This window comes from Larimichthys crocea, chromosome VI (genome assembly GCF_000972845.2).
Source record: "Larimichthys crocea isolate SSNF chromosome VI, L_crocea_2.0, whole genome shotgun sequence".
In the NCBI taxonomy this organism is placed as follows: Eukaryota; Metazoa; Chordata; class Actinopteri; family Sciaenidae; genus Larimichthys; species Larimichthys crocea.
Window position 1 is genome coordinate 25,538,954 of NC_040016.1, and position 21,868 is coordinate 25,560,821.

A 21,868-nucleotide genomic window follows, 5' to 3' on the forward strand; every position below is an offset into this window, starting at 1 on the left:
GGAGAGCCAGGATTTGCCTAACCGGCGCGGTTTGGGTGATGTAGTCACACCTCCCTTTACTGGATATCCTGCTCCCAAACCTCATCCGCCTGGAGTTACCTTCCTTCTCCTTCCCTCTCCCCTCAAGGGAAGTAACAACCAGGATTTGCCTAGCCGGCACGGTTCAGGTGATGGTGTAGTCACACCTCCCTGGACTGAACATCCTGTCCTCACTTTTGGTTCTCATCCTTTTGGATTAGTCTTCCCTCTCCCCTCCTTCCCTCTCCCCCAAGGGAATGATACGGTGGTCTGGAGTGGGAGAGCCAGGATTTGCCTAACCGGCGCGGTTTGGGTGATGTAGTCACACCTCCCTTTACTGGATATCCTGCTCCCAAACCTCATCCGCTTGGACTTACCTTCCTTCTCCTTCCCTCTCCCTTCAAGGGAAGGGACAACCAGGATTTGCCTAGCCGGCACGGTTCAGGTGACGATGTAGTCACACCTCCCTTTACTGAAGATCCTGCTTTCAAACCGTTGACTTACCTTCCCTCTCCCCTCAAGGGTGGGGTGAATGGTCCTGACTAGGTCGCCCATCTCCCTCGCCTTCCCTCTTCCCCCTAATTTATTGGTGGGTTGATGGGTTGGGGAGGGGGAGACGGGGTTTGCCGAGCTGGCGCGGTATTGGTGTAGGTGTAGACACACCTCCCTTTACTGAACACCCTGTCCCCTCTTCTCGACCTTATCTTGCCTGCTCCTGGGGCGCTCCTGCCTGGTCTTGGTGTGACAATCCTGGGGCCCTCCCTATCCGACACCAGGGGTGCAAAACGGGGGGTGATTTCCTGAGTGACATGCGTCGGCCAGTGCCTTGCCCTTGGCTCCCTACACCAAACCTTGTGCGTCGTCGGACCACAAGGGGGGAGTCATTGAGATAGTTCCCCTAACCCTAACCCTCGCCTTCCCTCTTATTTTATTGGTGGGTTGATGGGTTGGGGAGGGGGATACAGGGTTTGCCGAGCTGGCACGGTATTGGTGAAGGTGTAGACACACCTCCCTTTACTGAACACCCTGTCCCCTCTTCTACAATTTTCCCATGTGCCTGTGCCCTTCGCAAAACTTATAAGCATTGCGCCCACTTACACCTAACCCCCATGATGCTAAGTGGTCTATATGCTGGAGATGTGGTCTGTCAGACTGGGAAGAGGTGATGCTTTCAAACCATGCTTGATGTCACTATAAACAGTCAACTGTAGTAAGACAGGAACCACATACAGTTTTTTAACACACTGAAACTTTATTTAAAACTTGTTTAACAAACAAAGAAGAAAATGTGGAGAAATCATGGACGTCAGTGTCCATCAGCTGCCATTTTGGATCTCACTTCTTGAACCTGACGACAGAACGGAGCATCAGCCATTTTATTTATTCTTTGTTTATGAGGAATGTCAAGAGAAAGCCGACACTTACCTGGAGCCTCCCGGGCGCTTCCTATCCAAACCGAGACGCTTCCTGTCTGCAAAGGACGGCCTGCAACAAACAGACAGGTGAGCCAACAGGCAGACAAAGAGACAGAGACAGAAAGAGAGACAGGTGTACTGACCCCGCTCTGTAGTGTTTCAGGGACTTCCTGTTCGTGTTGGTCAACTCTTCATCAAATGCAGACTTCTTCCTTTTTTTTCCTGCTTTCTGATTGGCTGCTGCAAAGACACATGGTTAGAGTAATGATGTAGCATTAATGTGTACTGATGTCTTATTTGTCTGTACTGATGTAGTATTAGTGTGTACTTGTATTTCTGACCTGGCATCGGCGTCTCTTCGACTATCGCTCGCGCTCTCTTCGGTCGTCTCTCTCTCTTGGCTGCTCGCTCAGCGAACATCTGAGCCTTCAGGATCTCAAACTGCGCACGCTCCTCAGACTGACAGACAAAGATGATTGATTAGAAGTCAGAGCGCTCACTCGGACATTAAAACTGTGCTACATTCAGGTACAGTGGGAGAGACAAGACTATATTATGTGTTCGGGGTTTGTAATTATTATTAATATTATTGATTAAAAATGATTGTGATTGTCATACTGTCAGCTCCTTCTTCTTTCCGTCCTTCAGGAACTTTTCTCTCTTCTTTTTTCCTCTCAGAGCGAGGTCGAACTCCTGCAGAGCCTTCGACACTGAGCAAGGGGAGAACAGACAGACAAAGTATTGCAATGCAGTGTATATTACTACAGTACTGCAGTAAAGTGTGAATTTTTACTCACTGCGGCTCTGTTTCCTCTCTTGCTGAGTCTGAAACCAAACTCTCTGTGACTGACAAGAGGCGGAGCCATCAAGACGTTTCTGAGCCACACTCAACTACAAAAACACACACATATTGCTTTTTAACCCTTTAGATCACAGCAGAGACACTGAAATAAATAGTAAACATATATTTCCTCTATAAGAACAAACATTACACAGGTTCACGGGAAACAGCCCAGTTTATGTGTGTTAAAGTCGACCTGTTCAGTCCTCCCTGCAGACTACTCAGTGAACTGATAAACCCACAAAAAGCTTTACTTCCTGTAGACATTTAGGCATTTTTGCTGGAAGTTACATTAACATTTAGTCATTTAGCTAATGCTTTTATCCAAAGTGACTTTCAGAGAAGGGAACACAACTGACACAGACACACAACCTCCAATAAATGCAACGAGACGTCCTGAATAACGTCAGTCATCCAACCAAATTAACTCTGCAGGATAACAAAAACAGGAAAGACAGTCAGCTTGGATACAAGATGTTTTTTTAAAATTGGAAGTGGAATTTTTTGCTGTCCGTGGTGAGAAAAGCTTTTCACCAACGCTGTCCTCTGTGCCATCTTGCCGGCAGTTTGAAAGCACTCACACACACACACACACACACACACACACACACACAGGTAACGTAGGTCAGCAGGGCACAGACGCATCATCACAGTACTGCGCCACTGACACATCCGCAGGTGGCACAGTACTGTCTGCCAAAAAGCTGCAGTTGGAATTTTTCTTTCCTTATCCGGAGAAATTCTTAAAGCAACGAATTACTTTAAAAAAAAAAACTAAAAAAAACGAAGTTACTGATTACTTAACACGTGAAACTAATGCGTTACGTTACATGGAAGTCATTAGAGTACTCTAACGCATTACAAAGTTACCCAGTTACCCACAACACTGCATAGAAGTGATAGGAAAAGCCATGTGAGCGGATAATCGGACCCAGGAAGGTAGTGTAGATAGCGAATAGTAGGGGCCCCAGCCCCCGAGCCCTGGAGCACTCCTGTGGTGAGGTGATGAGAAGTGGACAACTGTCCAAGCCAGGATACACTGAACGAGGCCCTATCAGATAGGTTACAGATTATCGACTATTACTCTTAGGACTCGTCTTGCGGGGCACAATACTTCACGACAGTGGGTCTTCACTGATTTAAAACGCCAACCCAAAGACTCAGTCGAAATCTAGTGAGATTGTGAGTTCTTGATTGTGACTGGCTGTTACACCTGAGGTGTGTGCAGGTGTACCTTGGCCTCAGATGCAGCCAGTTCTCTCTCCTCTTTCTCCAGCTTCATCACAGCATCGACATCTTTCTCCAGTTTGTTGATCAGGTCTCTGAACTTCAGGATGACCTCTGGACAGGAGGCACAGGCGTTATATCACACCACACCTGAGACAGGTGACAACTTTCTACATCCTGTTCAAAGTCACCTCTCAGGTGTGCTTACCTGGTGGCAGGACTCGAGCCTTCACACTGCTCTTTGCCGACTTCACAACCTCCTTCAGCGTCTTCCTCTCTGACTCTCCGACCAGTGACACTGAACGTCCAGAACGACCTGCTCGTGCCGTTCGACCGACACGGTGGACGTAATGTTTGACTGTGGATGGCATGGTAAAGTTTATGACCTGAGAGACAGACAGGTGTGAGAGAGACAGGTGCTTGAGAGAACATAACTCCACAGTAACTTGTACTGGTACTGTACTGGTTGTACTGGTACTAAAGAAGGACTCACCGTTTTGACTCCATCAATGTCCAGACCTCTGGCTGCTACATCTGTTGCCACCAAAATATCAATTTGTTCATCTTTAAAACGCCTGGAGAAGCAAAAGAATAAGGAGAACAAGGTAAACACATTCAAATTGTCAAGAACAGTTCTGTTCTGTCTGTGTGTACCTGAGGTTCTCCAGTCTCTGGTTCTGTTTGTTTATGTACCTGAGGTTATCTAGTCTCTGGTTCTGTATGTTTGTGTGCCTGAAGTTCTCCAGTCTCTGGTTCTGTATGTTTGTGTGCCTGTTGTTCTCCAGTCTCTGGTTCTGTATATTTGTGTGCCTGTAGTTCTCTAGCGTCTGGTTCTGTATGTTTGTGTACCTGAGGTTCTCTAGTGTCTGGTTCTGTGTGTTTGTGTACCTGAGGTTCTCCAGTCTCTGGTTCTGGCTCAGTTCTCCATGCAGTTCTCCAACCTTTAGTCCCATCAGGCCCAGCAAGATGTGCAGTCTGTGAGCCTGTTTCCTCGTCTGAGTAAAACACATCACATGATCCTGGAACGTCCGAGTCAACAGAGCTGAAAAAACACAGTCCGTCAGTGCTGCAGTACGCGTAGTACCACAGTGTCAGCACCACATTGTCAGCACCACAGTACGCGTAGTACCACAGTGTCAGCGCCGCAGTATGCATCGTACTACAGTGTAGATAGATCGCCGAAGGGAAATTCTTTTATTGCAGCAGCATTACAAGTAATAAAACCCAGAACAGGCACACACTATATACAGGCATGAGGTAAAAAAAATTGGTGACAATATAAACAGAATAAACTCTATGGAGGAAGAACATACAGATCTACCTCTAACAAATATACATAAGAAAAATATACACTGTGCAATAACTTGTGCAAATGTGCATTGTGGAAAACTTAAAATGGGGGAGAGTGCAATTATTATGTCCATCAATCAAATGTTCCAGAATGAGTCTCCTCTCTCTGCACAGAGGGGAGTCATTATATAGAGCTGCAGTATACATAGTACTACAGGAAATATTCAGTCATATGTGTGACCACAGCTCCCCTGACATGAGAACATCCTGACAGATCCAAACTAAACAGATAAAAACTCTTTTGTGTGTGTATGTGTGTGCGTGTGATTTATTGACTGCACTCAGAGTTCTTTGGGGCCACGAGCTGAATCTTGTTTAGGCCACTAAAAAAAGTTGAAGACCAGCCCTGAGAACATACCTGCCACCACGGCCTCTCGGTCTCCTTCTCTGTTTGGTCGGATTCTAACGAATTCTTGGCGCAGAAACGGAGCCACGTCAGTGTTACTATTAACAAAGATTCTGATTGGCTGCTTCAACGACACCGCTGCCAGGTCCTTTACCTAAAGAGACAAGTCACATGACACAGTAAAATACCTAAAGACACAAGTCACATGACACAGTAAAACACCTAAAGACAAGTCACATGACACAGTAAAACACCTGAAAACACAGGTCACATGACACAGAACACCTAAAGTCAAGAGACATCACACAGGTGTGTACCTCCTCTGTCATGGTGGCGGAGAACAGCATGGTCTGTCTGTTGTAGGAACAGAGCCTGATAACCTCCTTCATCTGTTCCTCGAAGTACTCGTCCAACATCCTGAGGACATGTGAGACAGGTGAGTCTCTGATAAGACCTGGTCTTTGGTGGAATGTAGTTTCAGGTGAAGGGTTTACCTGTCTGCCTCATCCAGAATCAGGATTTCAATGTGGCTCAACTCAAAGCTCGGCGTGTTGTGAAGATGATCAATCAGACGACCAGGTGTAGCTATTAGAACGTCTGGCCCTGCCCTCAACGCAGCCTCCTGAGACTTCAGGTCCAACCCACCTGGAGACACACAGGGACAGGTTTAAGACCAGACCAGGTCCAGAGACAGACAGGGTCCATCATGTGTCTGCACTTTTACACAGACAGTAAACAAACTTACCGACAGCCAGGCAGGTGGTGATTGAGGTGAACTGGGCCAGCTGACGGGCCACAGAATGAACCTGGATCCCCAACTCTCTGGTAGGAACCAGAACTAAGACCCTGGTTACCTGGGAAGTCCTGGGCTTATACACTAAACGCTCCAATACCGGCAACATGAAGGCCGCAGTCTTCCCTGAGGAAAGGAATCATTTCATTAATAAACCTGGTCCCAGTGTGAACACCTGGTCCCAGCATATCAGTGTTACCTGTCCCAGTAGCAGCGCAGGCGCACAGGTCTCGGCCCAGCAGGCCCACGGGAACACAGGCCTTTTGGATGGGGGTCGGCTGCTTGAAGCCCAGAGCTGTGATGGCCTGCATGGACACAGAGAGGAGGGAGAGGGGGTCAGGATGGAGCATAGAGGGGATCAGGGCGGAGGAGAGAGGAGGTCTTGGTGGAGGAGAGATGGGGGTCAGGGTGGAGTAGAGATGGGGGTCAGGGTGGAGGAGAGAGTCATGGTACCTTCAGGATCGGTCGGGACAGATTCATGTTGTCAAATGTCAGCTGATCGTCATACTGAGATGCGTCCTCGTAGAACGACTCTGGGGCCTGAAAACACGCAGATGTTACTATGGAAACACTGAAAACAAACCTGTGACATCATCAGCTCATCTTCCTCACCTCCTCCTCCACCTTTCTCTTTCTCCCCCGTCGTTCTTTTTCTCTGAGAGTGTCTGACAGGAAACAGGAAGCCAAAATAAAAGCCTGTAGTGACATCTTCATTAAGTTTTGGGTTCAAATGTCAGACAGCTTATCAATCGTTAACTCACCAGATTTAGTCAGAATCTCCTCATCGCCCGAATCAAACTCATCTTCATCCTCCTCCTCACCATCATCATCATCATCAACTCCATCAGGAGGCTTCACGTCGTCGTCGTCATCATCATCATCATCATCATCATCCTCCTCCTCCTCCTCTTTTTTCACTGAAGAACCTTCAGCAGCGTCACTCTCAGCTGATTTCTCCTGCCAATTAAAACAAAGTCAGCCTAAACACAGGAAGTGGAACCTGACAGACAGGAAGCAGAACCTGCTGACTCACCTCAGCTTTCCTCTTCTTCCTGATTTTCTCAATTTTCTGGTCCAGAGTGGTCGCAGTTCTCTGCAAACACAGAAAATATTTTAAAAATATCGTTAGACAACCAAAACATCTGGAGAACCAACTAGACTGCTGACAGGAGATATATATGTCCTTATATGGTCAAACAGAACATTTCATGTCCAGGTTCTGAGTTTTTCTCATGTTGATATTTTTTTTCCCATTTAGTTTTTATCAGTAACATTTATTTTTACTGGTTCAGCAGCTAACATGAAACAAACAGGTTCTGCTGCAGGCTCTACCTTGTTCTTGAGCTGTTTCATGATGTCGGCCATCACCCAGTCGTCGTCACAGTTCAGTCCGTCTCTCTCACCAAACTCAAAGTCAGTGTTGAAGTCTTTTGCCCCGTGACTCCCAAACTTCTTCTTCCTGTTCAGAACGATCGGCTTGTCCTGAAACACACATGAGCACACAAGAACATTTTCTCACATTTCTCTCTCATTTAAACACTCTCAAAGTTTAAACTTTCGCAGATTTAACAAAAATAAGTACAATGGGGCGGTCGGTAGCGTAGTGGGTTGTGTGGCCGCCGTGTGTGTAGAGGCTACAGTCCTCACTGCAGCTGGCCCAGGTTCGAATCCCGCATTGGACGGCCCTTTACTGCGTGTCATTCCCCCTCTCTCTGCCCCCTGCTTCCTGTCTATCTTCAGCTGTCCTATCATTAAAAGCATTAAGGCCAAAAAATTAATAAAAAAAAAAATAAAAAAGTACAATAGTGTATTAGTAAATGAAACCGTATTTCACAGTTCCTCTGACGGTGCCTCTTTGTCCTGGTGCCGCTCCGCTGTAACGGCTTTTTCCTCTGAAGGCCTTGGTGCAGAACATATAACGCATTTTGTACAGTACTCCCTTAGCTAATCAGGACGCCGAACACAATGTGCGTTCATACTGTACAGTACGCTGTAAAAAAAGCATGCAAAATTACACTAAAAAAAATCAGCGAAACAGCGAGGCCGCGAAAGGTGAACCACGTTATAGTGAGGGACAACTGTAGTGGAAAACAAATGGCCTTTAATGGCATCAGAGGGGACATGAACCCTCCTCCATCATCGTCCATGCGAGGATGGACGACAACCAGGAATCAGACTGAAAGATTTAAATCTCCTGTTTGATATAACACTGTCCGACGTGCTATAAGACTGCAGTAAGACTGTCCGACGTGCTGTAAGACTGTCCGACGTGCTGTAAGACTGCAGTAAGACTGTCCGACGTGCTGTAAGACTGCAGTAAGACTGTCCGACGTGCTGTAAGACTGCAGTAAGACTGTCCGACGTGCTGTAAGACTGCAGTAAAGACTGCAGTAAGACTGTCCGACGTGCTGTAAGACTGCAGTAAGACTGTCCGACGTGCTATAAGACTGAGGTAAGACTGTCCGACGTGCTGTAAGGCTGAGGTAAGACTGTCCGACAACAACAGATCAGATCAGTTTATTTTATAAAATGTTTGACCTGTTCAAACTTTATGGATTATCAAAGTTTTGATTGATAAAGTATTAAAACATTGACCACACAACAACAATAACCTTACGGGAATTAAACTCACTCTGCTTAGTGTTTCTGTCTAATCTGTTTTACAAAAGCTGATAAAATATGTTTGAAAAAACAAACATTGACCACACTCAGCAGCCTCTATTGGAAAACGGTGTGAAGCACCTTGTATGAAAAGAACAAATAAACAAATATATATTTGACCAAATTATGTCTGATTGAGAATGGCAGAGGAGAAGAGAGTGAAGAGGACGCTGACGGAGGAAGCTAAGAAGAGAAAAGGAGAGAGTGAGCGAGCAAGAAGCCGCCGGACAAGAGTAAATGTGGGACTGACTTTTAGTGGTTGGTGAGAGCTTGGTGAAATAAAAGGCTGAAAGACAGACGCCGAGCTGGGCTGACTGCTGCTGGACTAGGCAGTGAGATCAGCTGCTGCTGGGGACCTGGTTGATGATTGGCTGCTTGATCAGAAGTAATGTAATCAGAGTAAATACTCGAGTACAGCTGGACGTAGTTACACAGTTACACTCTGACACTGGATTAAACTACATGTTCGTTTAATAAAACTAATCATCTTGTTAAAGTTTGTTAACTCATAAACCATTCAGAAGAGATTAAACGCAGTTTGATCTGCTGTTGACTCTGGTCCGCTCCCGGGCCGGACTCTGGTCCGCTCCCGGGCCGGACTCTGGTCCACCCCCGGCCGGACTCTGGTGCCCCCCCGGCCGGACTCTGGTCCACCCCCGGCCGGACTCTGGTCCACCTCCGGCCGCCTGGTCGAGTCGTTTCTCCGCGAGACTTTCAGCTGTGTGGCCGGGCAGACTCACCTCCTCCTCGGACTCGGTGTCGGGCTCCTCCGGACTCTCCTCCTCGTCCCGGATCGTCCCGATCAGACCCAGCTGCTCCAACATGGTGGACTCCGTCAGTGTGGACCGGTTCTGGACGGTTCTGGACGGGCTGTTAAAGGTTCTCTTCGTTTCTGCTCCACACGTGTGTTGACGGAAGCAGGAAATGAAAGCGGTGTTTCCGGTTCATCTTCTTCTCTTGTGTTTGTCGGTGTGTGTGCTGCTGTGTGTGTCACTGCCCCCACAGGACAAACCTGAACTGACAGCCTCGTGTTATTTGTGTCTTCAGGGGGACATGGTTTAATCTTTAATGTAAGAACGAACATCACACACGTCCTGTAGCTTCTCTTCTTCATCTCCGTCACTAACATCATCCATAGAGATGAAACCTGATGTTTCCTCTGCTGGTCACATATTGCATTACATACCAACACATCCCCCTTTCTTTAAAGCTGTAAACAAACAAACGCATTGGTGCCACCTGTCAATTACTGCGCTCCCGTCGTGCGCACTTTGTCTCTTGGCGTTCACCTGGAAGGTCTCGGTTTGGCGTGCTTCATTTGTGGTCATTTTTAAGGTAAGCATGGGTGCTGCTACTTTGTGCAATCTTATGGCACATCATGGTGTGAGAGCTGCCGTGATTTTGCTATTTTCAGTATCGTTGGCCGCGCTGATTGGGAGCCGTGTCGTGGAGTGTGGTGTCCGCTCTCTGTGTCCGCAGACTGTGACTGGTACTGGGGTGCTGAAGCGCTCTTGGTTCGGGTAAGCGTGCTCTTTTATTAAACTCTGTTGGCTGTAGTCGCCTTATGCTAAAAGCTGTTTGCTCTCTGCTCTCTGTCCTGTTGTAGCTGTTGAAGCCACAGCGGTTAATCCATTTGTCCTCCTGCGCTCCGTGTGATGCCACAGCGGCCATCCAAGCGTAAACTGTTTGCAGCCTCCAGCCCTGGACGCTCCGTCTTCTACACGCCGTCTTTCTCGCAGTCCTTTCTGGGCTCCTGGTGGCTTTCAGCCTCACCACAACTCCTGTTGGTTTGATTAATTTATTTTTTTGTTGTATAGTTGTTTGGGTTAAATATTCATTTTGCTACTTATCTTTTGTTTTGATTATTTCTTGATTAGTTATTTCGTTACAAATGTTCTGTTCTCATTTAGTTTATTCAACTGTGGGCCTCCACCCACAGTTGAATTTTGGTGTTGAGTTGGTTTGTCTTATACTTTTTTTTTTAAAGTACATTTTATTTAAATATTTGTATTTAGATATTTAGTAATTTTTATTATTCCTTTCTGTTGTGAGTGTTGTGTGTTTTAGCTTAGACCTTCTGTTTTAACTTTGTTATTTGTATAGCACCAACCTTGAGTGTCCTTCTGCATAATTTTGTTTCAGTTTTTTTTCAGGACAGGAGCTGGTGCAGTGTGTGGCAGACTTCCCTGATGGAGGTCCCCATTTCACATCCCTTAATTTTGCCGTGGCACGGTGATTCAGTTTTGTAGTGGGTTTTTGTGTGATTTGAGTTGTTTTAGTCTGCCCACCTCGCTAAGCCGTAGCTCTGTTCCTGTTTTTGGTTATTTTTTGAAATTATTGTGGTACAACTGAGACTCAGGTTTGTGAGATATCTGTGCTTTTAACTCTTTGTTAGTAAATTATTGTAAATAAAAATTGGTAATTTTGGAAGTCCGTCTCACGTCCTCTTTATAAATTGCAACGAATCTGTGTGACCTTCTAGTAGCCCAGGTATAAGGGCTGAGTGTATTTCCTGCCGTGCAATTCTGCAGGTGGCGTGTCAGATAACTTCCCCCTTTTTCTCCATGTCGTGCCACACTTTCAAAGACTAAAAGTTCTTTTAAAGCAAATGAACTTCATTAAAAGAAAATCACCAATCACTTCACTTTTTTCTTTTTTCTTTTTTTACAGACGACATGAGAACATCACATTCAGTCCATTGATTCACAGATCAAGCCCAACTGGTCTTTTGATCTGACGCTCAGATCTCCTCAAGACAGGTAACCCTGAGTGACAGTCACTTGTGCCTACATGCACACGTCCATCTGATTTCAGGTCTGGCACTGTTTCTGCATGTGACACAGAAGTAAATCCATCTGCATCTTTGCATTGTGTTTCTGTGGAAGCCTCTTTGGTTCTGATGAGAAGGTTGCAACAGTTCCTTCTGAGCACGTGACCTTCCTCAGTCCTTACTTAATAAAATCTCGGTCTGACCTCCCTGGAGAACAGCAGATTTTCGGTTTCATGCATCCTGGTCTTGGATACGCACCACATCATCTCTGGCAAGTGGTCTGACCGTTTTGGTTAGGGTTAGACTTGTCATACCACTGTTTGTTTCCATTTCATATTCTCCAGTTTTGTCTCTCTGCATTCTTTTTTGTCTGTGTAGCAAGGTAGGTAAATAATAAATGGACTGAACTTATATCTCCTTTCTAGTCTTCTGACCACTCAAAACGCTTTACACTACATAGCTCATTCACCCATTCACACACATTCATACAATGATGGCATTGCCTGCCATGCAAGGTGCCAACTGCTCATCAGTTTTAGAAGCTAACCATTCACACACCACAGCCTTCTGGAGCAATTTGGGGTTCAGTATCTTGCCCAGTATCTCTACCTAGAACCCAACATGTCCCAGAACCTTACATGTCAACCCAACATGTTTCAGAACCTGACATGTTTTCGAACTCAAGAGGAAAGGTTTCGGTAAACCAAAGGTATCTTTGACTCAAACAAAAAAGGCAAAAAACAAATTTAGTACAAGACCCCAAAATAAATCAAAAGAACAAGAGACAGAACAATGGACAAGAGAACTGACACAGAACCAGTGAACAGAGTCCACATGACAACTCGAACCAAGGAGTCCAATAGTCAAAAAATTGACCACCTCCTATTTGAGTTCAGACCATTTACCTACCTTGCTACACAGACGTCAGGAGGAATACTGTGTGACTATGTCATGATGTGAAGGATGTTATTGTTGTGATCTGTGTTAAACTACAAAGTAGTGTGATGGACTACAAACAGCTCCATGTTAGATGTTGGTACTGTGACCGTGTTGTTTGAATGTAAACAATGTTTGTCAGTGAAAATGGTCACCGCTCACCCTGCCTGTCCACTCGCATACAAACATGTTAACAAGTTCTGTTAAAGATGGATGAGGACAAAGTTACAAAATAACACAGGAAGCACTAAACCAGGAGAGAGTTACAAAATAAAACACTAACACACACACACACACACACACACACACACACACACACACACACACAGTGTTTCTTATGGATACAGGAAACACTCTGACTCCCACAGGGGGAGGGGGTAAGGGGTTATGGGAGGAGGAGTCAGTCTGTCGGGATAAAAGTCAGAGAGAGAGACAGTCAGTGTGAACAGAGACCGAAGAACACAGCACATCTACTACAGAACCAGCAGAACCAACAGAACCTGAACTCTTGGAACCATCAGACAGCAATTCACCTTTCTTCAGTCTGTTGATCTGTGAGTTACATCATTCAACTGTTACTAAAACAGACAGACAGACAGACAGACAGTTTCCCTGTTCCTCCCATGTCTGCATGTGTTCTCTCCATGACCTCAACAGGTTAATTGGTGACTCTAAATTGTCCATAGGTGTGAAACTGATTGTGAATAGTTGTTTGTCTCTATGTGGCCTGTGATGAACTGAAGAACTAAAGTTTTGACAAAGCTGGGATCTCCCAGTCAGCTGATATATTCCAGAACCACTGTGACCCTGATGAGGAAAGAGGTAACAGATGATAGGAGTTCAGACAGATTTGATTATATTTATTACTTTTACATCATTCAGTACCATGCAGTCTGATGCAGTTGTGGTCTTCTGTTGGTCCACACTGACGCTCGTCCACACTGAGCTCTGTCTTTTTCGTTTGCTGTGAAAATGGAGGAAGTCAAACACATTTTTGCTAACACATTAATGTGCTAACACCAACACATAGGCCTGTTTGTGAACCAATCAGATGACGGAAACAAATCCATGAGCAGAACCAAAGCCTGTGAGCCTCCTCAAATGTACAGACATGTTTTTTTATATTTGACTGAACTCCGATAATGACAGACCTGAGGTCAGAAGTCAGAGGTCACAGCTGTGTGTGGAGTTTAAATCTTCTTTTTTTTCTTTTAATTAAAGGTTAGCACAGAGCGGTTAGCCAGACACCCAGATGTGGCTGCTGCAGCAGCTGAATGGTGATTAGTTGTCATCACTGAGCTGTAATTAAACACAGATTACAGTGTGTGTGTGGTCCTGTATGTCTATATTTGTGAGGGCCTTCTGCACTTCAAAGGCTGTGTGTTTGTGCGTGTGTGTCCTGGTCTGGTCTCTCAGTTCCAGTAAAGATAAATAAATCTTAGTGTTCTTCATGGTTCAGAGTTCATGGTTACTTCAGGTGTTCCATGTGGGACTTTTTTACAGCAGGTAAAGTCAGTTCAGCTACAGTTCTGGGCCACCACAGTCTCATTACATTACATTACATTACATTGCATTTAGCAGACGCTTTTATCCAAAGCGACTTACAGAGGAGGACATAAGCTGAGAAAGGTGTAAAGGACACAGAGTAGTTGTTAGTTTTGTTAGTTTTGTTAGGCAGGGAAGCATTCTCGAAACAGAAAGGTTTTTACAAGTTTTTTAAAGGTCGAAAGGGATGTTGCTGTTCTAGTAGCTGTTGGTCATTCCACCATTTGGGGACGACCACAGAGAAGAGTTTAGAGTGACCTCGCTTTGCAAGAGGCAAGGTCTCAACAAACAGCTGCAGTTACGTTGTTTTACCAACATAACAACTCAGGGTCATTCAGCAAAAAAGTAAGATTTTTGCTGCAACACGTGATGTCATCTGGCAAGATGCTTCATTGGCCAATCACATACTGAACATGCAAGGTCTCATTCCTGGAGGATGGCCTTGTGTCTTTATAACACAGTTTGTATTCAGGTGATTCTGTTTGTCTACAGAGAAAAACAGGTCAACGGGGGTCTGGAGGTACTGAGAAAAGAGGGGGGAGGAGGGGCAGGGAGGAAGGGAGTGAGAGTGTTGTGAAACAGAGGTTACTGCAGTTCAAGTCTGTTTATATGGAAGACAGTCTGAGACTGTGTTCAGCTGTGAGCTACGGAGCAACAGGAGGGACAAAAACCCTCAGACTGTGACCCTAACCCCAGACCTGCAGCTCCCTGTTTACATCAGAGAACACTTTGTCTCTGGACTGGTTGGGCAGTGTGTGAACAGGTGAGTTTCTGATATCCACTGTGGAAGTTAGCAGCCTGTGGTGTATGTTGGACCATGTCCTGGATGTAGGATGGACCCTAGTCATTCACAGAATAGTCAGAAAGTACAGACACTTGAATCAGATATATGCCGGTAGACTAACTGGTAGAAAGTATAGTATTGTAAAAGTAAAGTATAGTAGGTTAGGCACAAGATGACATCTGGAGCAGATTGTCCCAGTGAATCACAGCTGATCGTCCAGTCTGAACCGGACACACCACAGAGTGAATCAGGTGAGTTTGGTGTGATCGGCTGGTTTGAAGTAAATAAACTAAACACAGCATCGTGGGTGGAAGGTGGGTGGATTGAAGGGTCAAACAAGCACAGGACTTTCACCCAGGAGACAACAGGTGATTAATGTGACACCAAAAGTCAACATTCACTTGTTCAGTACAATCCTTTCCTAAAACTAACCTGCTAATTTTACCATGGATTATGCATGTGACATGTGAAAACATGACTTTGGTGTAGTGGTTTGGTGGAGTTCTTGGAGGCTGGTGACAGGTCCAACAGGATGATGAATTATGTCTGATGATGCCGACAGAAAAAGAGCTGCTGAGCTGGATGATGAGGTCATTGATGTCCATCCCTGATTGGCTGAAATTAGCTAACCATACATGATGATTGGTGGGAGATAAGTTGAATGGCACTATAAAGTTCACTTGTAGTGACAATGAAGCAGTCCTTGGAAGGTTTGATCTTGGAGACATGGAAGTTGAGTTAATTCCTTGTGGGTAGTGGCATATGAAGATGGACAGCTGCAGGATTCATGACCCTAATGATGTCAGATCAAAACAGTACTAGAAATGCTTCAGAGCAAAAACACACAAGACAATCCATTGCAGGGCAAGTGCAGCTGGACTGGTGGATATACTGAAGAAATAATGTGCTGCAGATGAGGGAAGGGCAGAAAAAACCAGATGACTTGAGCATATGATCAGAGAGGCAGGAAATGAAATGACTGGAAAGTTAGTGATACAAAGAAGCATTGATGATTTTGAACACAGAACAGCTGATCTGACAAAGGCCAGAACATGGAACCAGAACCTCAGAACCAACATGAGTCCAGCCTCTAATGCAGAATCTTCTTCTTCCGTGTTTCAGGTTGATATTTTCTGGCTCAGGATGACCCCCTGTCTGTTATCCATCCTGTTCCTCCTTCTTTTTGTGTGCTCCGTCATGTCTGTGACCGAACCTGCCGGCTGTAAAATCCGCTTCACTGACAAAGGACTGGACATGTGTAAGTATGTGGACACATCACTGTAATCCAGAAAAGTCCAGAATCCTGAACAGATTTAAAGTATAAAAGATTTGTTTGTAGTACAAGTAGTAGATTTGTTGTCATTCAAGTAGTTGGTCTGTGTACTGTAGTACTAGTAGTATTTGTGTTTTGTTTTCAGTGAAGTATGAGACTCTGAAGTTTGTTGAAGAGGAACTCAGTAACATCAGTATGCCGGAGATGAAGGGCCAAGACGGACACTTCCAATACAACATCACTGAGTACGATTATAACATGATATTTAAAGTGAGACGTAAATACAGAATACTCAAAACGTGTAATAATACTTTCCATTTTCTCTCATTTCTCATCAGTGTGAAGATAACACAGTTGAATCTGACTCACACCAGCCTGCAATTCATGCCAGAAGTTGGGTTATTGTTCGATGTTCAGAATTCATCAATCTTGCTGAATTTTCACCGACAGATCCTCTACTGGTTCTTGTTAGTTCTCCTGTTATTATTATTATTATTATTATTATTATTATTATTATTATTATTATTATTATTATTATTATTATTCTCTGACAGAACTGAATGGTCAAGTTGTCTTCCTATCACTGATGGAGCTTAAGTGTTGTAGTATCTCAGTTACGATACAGGAAACATTAATGCAGCGGCTGAAGGCATGAACATCAACACTGTTCTGAACCTGATCAAAGATGATGAAGGGCGACTGAAGATCAATAACATCACCTGTGATGCCAAAATCAACAAAATGAGGGCAAAGTTCAGCGGAACACTTGGGTAAAACACAATGATTACACTGATCAGTTCATCAGTATCAAACAAGAAGACAAACTTTACACTCACTCAGTAAAACACAGACAGATTTAAGTCTGTGAACTTCATATGTATTTTGAAGTGTGTAGCTCTGTGTCAGCACCTCATTAATCAGCTAATGGAATCGATTGATCAGTGTGAATAATGTGAAAAAATTATTCATATCGACCAATCAGGAACAACCTGTCATCATACCTTTCTTTCAGGAGAGTTTACGACTTCGTGGCAACGTTTCTGACATCAGGGATGCGTTTCATCCTCAACAAACGGGTTTGTCGTCTCTGATCTGTCTCTTTGTCTCACCTGTCTGTCCCTCTTACCTGTCTGTCTCTGACCTGTCTGTCTCACCTGTCTGTCTCACTTGTCTGTCCTTCAGCTCTGTCCTGCTCTGAATCACGCTGCTCTGGTTCACGTGAACTCAATGTTGGAGACGATCCCTGTGAGGACGGAGGTCGATCACTATATTGGGATTGATTATTCTCTGATTGATGATCCGGTGGTGACGTCGAGGAGCCTTGACATGCACTTCAGGGTCAGACTTCAGTTCTACGACGCTGTTTTTAAAAAGTCATCCCTCTTTGTAAAATGTGAAAGAGAAACAAACTGTGATGATATGAAAATACTGAAACTCAGATTTAACAAAGACACCTTCCAAAAGGTTAAACAGATACATTTGATTGAACATTTTGAATTTAAAAGAGTTGCTCTGGGTCATGTTTCCACTCTGTTTATTTTATTTGTACCGTTCATATGAGATTTCTTTTGTAGAAAAAAACGAGTGGAAAATGAGCATAGCGTGGGTGCCTCCCTGTATATTATCCCACCGGACTGTGATCAGTCATTCTTAGATCCCACAAAGTTAAAATACAGAAGTGAAACATTAAGTGTCATACTTGTCAGCATATTTTGCTCCAAAACCTGAATATATGATTGATCATTTTTGGAGCCTTCCCACATGGTCAGGTTACCTGCCATGCCATGTGCACGAATGCAACCCCATACCATCATGGATGCTATCTTTTGAAATCCCACAGATTCTTTGTCATTTTACATTGACAAACATTATTCTTAAATTGTTGCTCTACTTTCCAGAGCAGTCTTTCACAGTGTTGTGAATCCCTCCACATCTTCACAAACACTCAGCCTCTCTGGATGCTCTTTTCACCAAATCACATGACTCACCTGTTGACAGGTAACCTAATTCATTGTGAGATGTTTCAGCAGCTGTTTGCTTTTAGCTGCTCACAACTTTTACAGACTTTGTTCACACTGAATCACTTTTTTTAAACCTGTTGCTGCCATTAAATTCTAAATGTTCATATTATTTTACAAAAACAATCAAATGTATCGGTTTAACATTGGATCAGTTGTCTCTTTATTTTCAATTAAATATAGTTTCACTGTTTTCCCATCATTACATTTTGTTTCTGTTTTTCATATTTTCTACAGTTTACTTTGAATTGTGTTTTTGTGTTGTGAGAACAGTAATGTGTTGCGTCTGTAGGGGATGTTCTTCGACCTCTCTAATCAGAATGACACATTGAAGAACTATGCCATTGATCCAGTCATCAGAGAGTACAGCAGGATGGTCTATCTTGCACTGTCCGAGTTTTTCTTTGACAGCGGAATGTTTGCATACTACAAAGCCGGAATCTTCCAGATGCACATCGTTAACGAGAAGGTCAGAACCACCATAGATAATAAAGACTACTTCTGAAACCATCAACCAAACAGAACAGTAATTATTCTGAAGAACTAAACAGTGAATTTTTATGCCATCTCTTTCCTCAGATGCCCAAAGATCTGGAGATGTTATTGAGAACCACCTACTTTGGAGCAATCATAATGCTGGTGAGCAGATACACCACAGAAACACTCACGCACTAGAAATATATCAATATGTCTATTCTCATCCACTTATCGTCGGGTCGTGTCGCTGTGGTAGCAATTAGCACGGTAGTTTTTGACACTAAAAGTCCAGTTTTAGTCTCTATGGTCCCGGCACTACTGCACTGCTGTTTATTTATACTTCATGTACTCCTGTGTGTTCTGGGTAGAACCCTGCTCTCGTGGATGCTCCACTCTCTCTTCAACTCGCTGTCAATTCGCCCCCAAAAACCACCATCAAAACGTCTGGAGCCACAGTTGTCATGACAGCTATCGTCCAGGTGATGGTGCTGCCTCCAGGGCAACCTCCGGTCCAGCTGAGCAGCATGACCATGGTACACACACACATGCACACACACAATAAGTTTCAGCTTTATTTATCATATACAGGTTAACACAGGGTCAACAATACAATGAAATGTGTTGGACAAGAGGAACTAGTCAGCTCAGTATTATTACATCTGGCTATATACAGTATAACCCACCAGACCACCAGAACCGATTAAAGGTGCAGTCTGCAGGGTTTAGTGACATCTAGTGGTGTATTTCAGTTTTATTTCTAAATATCCAAATCCAAACAAAAGTTGTTTCCTGACTTTCCAGTTGGTTAAGCTCAGCATTGTATACAGCAATTGTATAATAATATTAATATTAATAATAATAATATATGTAGTGGATGTCATAAGGACCACAGCAGCAGCCACAATACACGAGAACCTGCTGAGACAAGAGAGCACAGAGAGAAGGAAGAAGTTTAGTTAGTAACATGCATTAACATGCATTAATGAGACATGTATGTTTACAGATGGTGATGGAGAGGAAGAAAAAAGCTCAGTGCATCATGGGAAATCTAGTTCTATAGCAGCATAACTAAGGGATGCAAAACTCCCTTGCCTCACTCTTTCCTTCCTAACATGAAGGTGAAAGTCTCGATCTAGATCCAGAGATTAGTTTGTCTGTTCTAGGTCTTGTAGAAACATAGCATAATGAACGCTGTGGAAGAGGTGCCATAGTGTCTGTAGATATAAGAGGTTCATTCTAAACCTGAATGAAAACATGCAGATGAATATTAATTTAATTTCTGTTTAAGAACAAGTATGTTTCCAACAGGTGAGAGTAACTCCTTTGTTTGTTTCAGGTGTCAGAAAGTTTCACATCACTTTAATTAACTTTATTTCAACATTCAAAGTTTTTAGTTTTATTCATGAACTCTTCTGTTGTCCTTCAGGAAACAACATTTAACGCAAAATTTTCCATGAAGGCAAAACGACTGGCTGTTCATGCAGACCTACGCAGGTACACACACACACTTTGTTATGTTTAAGTTCTGGTGTTTGATCAAAGGAACTTTTCCAAGACTTCAAGAACATTTTTAAGACCTCAAGAACATTTTGAAGACCTGTTGTTTTAATTGGTCAACACCATAAACAAGTGTTTGAAGGAGAGGTTTACAATGTTTTCCTATAAAACAGGAAGTTGTAAGATAAGTGTACCACCCTGAACTCGTGTGTGTCAAAATGGCTCAGTATGGCTCTGTGTATGTGCGTTTGTCCCCTCAAGCGATCAGTAAATTATATATTCTATTCTGTTCTATTATACAATACACAGTATTCAGTATTCGGTCAATATTAAGTCATAGCGCTATCTACTGGCAATAGTAAGTAAGCATTGTGTGACAATCGTTTGATTGACATGAAATTATCAGTGTGGTCGACATTTAATGCACATTGTTCTTAGTGGGCTTCACATAGGAAGTGACATTTAACTCCTTCCTGTTGTGCTGTGGCTGTTGGTCTGAGGGTGTTCAATGCTTTAATTTTGTTATTGATGAATTTTCTTCTTCAGGTTTAAAATCTTCTCCAATCAATCAGCACTGGAGTCTCTCGCAGTGAGTTTCTTTACATTTAACCCATCTGATAATACCAGTTACTGTAACTATCTCTCTGTCTGTCTCTCACTCTCGCTTTCTCTCTCTGACCCATCTGTCTGTCTGTCTGCTAGTTGATTCCTCTGCAGGCTCCTCTAAAGACGATGTTGCAGATGTCCGTGGTTCCTTTGATCAATAGTAAGAATCTGAATAAAAATGTCAAAGAAAAACATTTTATCATAGTTCTTTTGCTTTTTTTTGGTTCTGGTTCTTCTTTTTGAAACATGCCAACCAGTTGTGACGATGTTTTCTTGTTTCTGTGTTCAGACTGGACCAAGAGAGGAGTTCGGATTCCTCTGGCTGATGGCATGGACTTAATTGAGGAGGTGGTTGAATATCACAACGTACGTCTGTTTATTCATGATGTTGTGATGTTGGGTTGGCTGAATCAGATGATCGGTGGTTCGATCCCCGGCTCCTCCAGTCTGCACCATCGGTGTGAATGTGTGTAAATGGTTAGCTCCTAAAACTGGTGAACAGTTGGCCACCTTGCATAGCAGCTAATGTGTGTGAATGGGTGAATGAAATATGTATTGTAAACATGCTTTCAGTGGTCAGAAGACTAGAAAGGAGATATAAGTACAGTTCATTTACCATTTACCATGCCCATACTGTATTCTGATTGGTCATTAGTAAGTAAGCATTAGCCTGTGACGCTGGGATGCCCATGCTGTATTCTGATTGGCCATTAGCCTGTGATGTTGTGATTTTACTGCCCCGTGGTGTTGACAGCAGTTGTATTGATCTTTGTAGGGCTACATCGTGATTGGAGCAAATCTTCACTTCAGCAAAGGACTGAGAGAAATGATCACAGGGGACCCCAAGACAGAGGCTGACTCCATCTAAATATATAGATTATAAATACATGTCTGTGTGTACATAAATATCAGTGTTTTTAACCCTCCTTATCACTTATTCACTCCTTATTTCTTTCTTGTGTTACAATAAAACAATGAATGATGAGATTTCTTAAAAACATTTTTAATTCACCAAAATAGTATCAATTAAGATGATGAAGAGCATCTCCAATTAATGAACTCGATGGGCTGCTGAAAATTCTGCCTCCAGTGTCTCATCAATGGGTTGATGAAGCCCACCAAATTGTTTTATTTATGCATCTCTTGATATTTTGTTTATTTGGTTACAGCTAATCGAATTGATGTCACTTATATGGTTTTATTGTTATTCTGTGTGGAAATTGTGCAAATGTTTTAATATGTCTAATATCCTTCTAATTATTCTTATTTTGTCTGGCAGTAGATAATAAAAATCAGATCAGTCTGAACAAT

General features: G+C 43.6%; 2 protein-coding genes across 5 annotated transcripts; one reads left to right on the forward strand and one right to left on the reverse strand.

The window, feature by feature from the left end:
• Positions 1-1,247: 1,247 nt before the first annotated feature.
• ddx27 (DEAD (Asp-Glu-Ala-Asp) box polypeptide 27) lies at positions 1,248-9,604 on the reverse strand. 2 transcript variants are annotated; one of them, XM_019265229.2, is made up of 21 exons: positions 9,392-9,604; positions 7,323-7,472; positions 7,024-7,083; positions 6,752-6,947; positions 6,603-6,655; positions 6,444-6,530; positions 6,190-6,295; positions 5,943-6,116; positions 5,692-5,842; positions 5,515-5,614; positions 5,210-5,351; positions 4,390-4,543; positions 3,995-4,076; positions 3,710-3,887; positions 3,509-3,615; positions 2,231-2,324; positions 2,052-2,143; positions 1,775-1,892; positions 1,577-1,673; positions 1,444-1,503; positions 1,248-1,366 (listed from the first exon to the last, which is right to left on the reverse strand). In XM_019265229.2, exons 1-21 carry the CDS (start codon positions 9,473-9,475, stop codon positions 1,354-1,356), a joined length of 2,298 nt encoding a protein of 765 aa, XP_019120774.1. In that variant the 5' UTR covers positions 9,476-9,604; the 3' UTR covers positions 1,248-1,353. The 2 variants fall into 2 exon arrangements, with proteins under 2 accessions (XP_019120774.1, XP_019120776.1); XM_019265231.2 differs by having other exon boundaries at positions 1,577-1,670; positions 9,392-9,594.
• Positions 9,605-9,681: 77 nt separating this feature from the next.
• On the forward strand, positions 9,682-21,864 carry pltp (phospholipid transfer protein). Of its 3 annotated transcripts, XM_027278940.1 has the most exons (18): positions 9,682-9,986; positions 10,066-10,171; positions 10,258-10,434; positions 11,322-11,410; positions 15,809-15,944; positions 16,105-16,204; positions 16,298-16,426; positions 16,574-16,729; positions 16,972-17,035; positions 17,142-17,297; positions 18,270-18,446; positions 18,557-18,616; positions 18,823-18,987; positions 19,881-19,948; positions 20,498-20,540; positions 20,654-20,717; positions 20,847-20,923; positions 21,333-21,864. In XM_027278940.1, exons 5-18 carry the CDS (start codon positions 15,830-15,832, stop codon positions 21,423-21,425), a joined length of 1,467 nt encoding a protein of 488 aa, XP_027134741.1. In that variant the 5' UTR covers positions 9,682-9,986; positions 10,066-10,171; positions 10,258-10,434; positions 11,322-11,410; positions 15,809-15,829; the 3' UTR covers positions 21,426-21,864. The 3 variants fall into 3 exon arrangements, with proteins under 3 accessions (XP_027134741.1, XP_027134742.1, XP_027134743.1); XM_027278941.1 differs by lacking the exons at positions 9,682-9,986; positions 10,066-10,171; positions 10,258-10,434; positions 11,322-11,410 and adding an exon at positions 12,418-12,911; XM_027278942.1 differs by lacking the exons at positions 9,682-9,986; positions 10,066-10,171; positions 10,258-10,434; positions 11,322-11,410 and adding an exon at positions 14,458-14,665.
• The last annotated feature ends 4 nt before the right edge of the window (positions 21,865-21,868 follow it).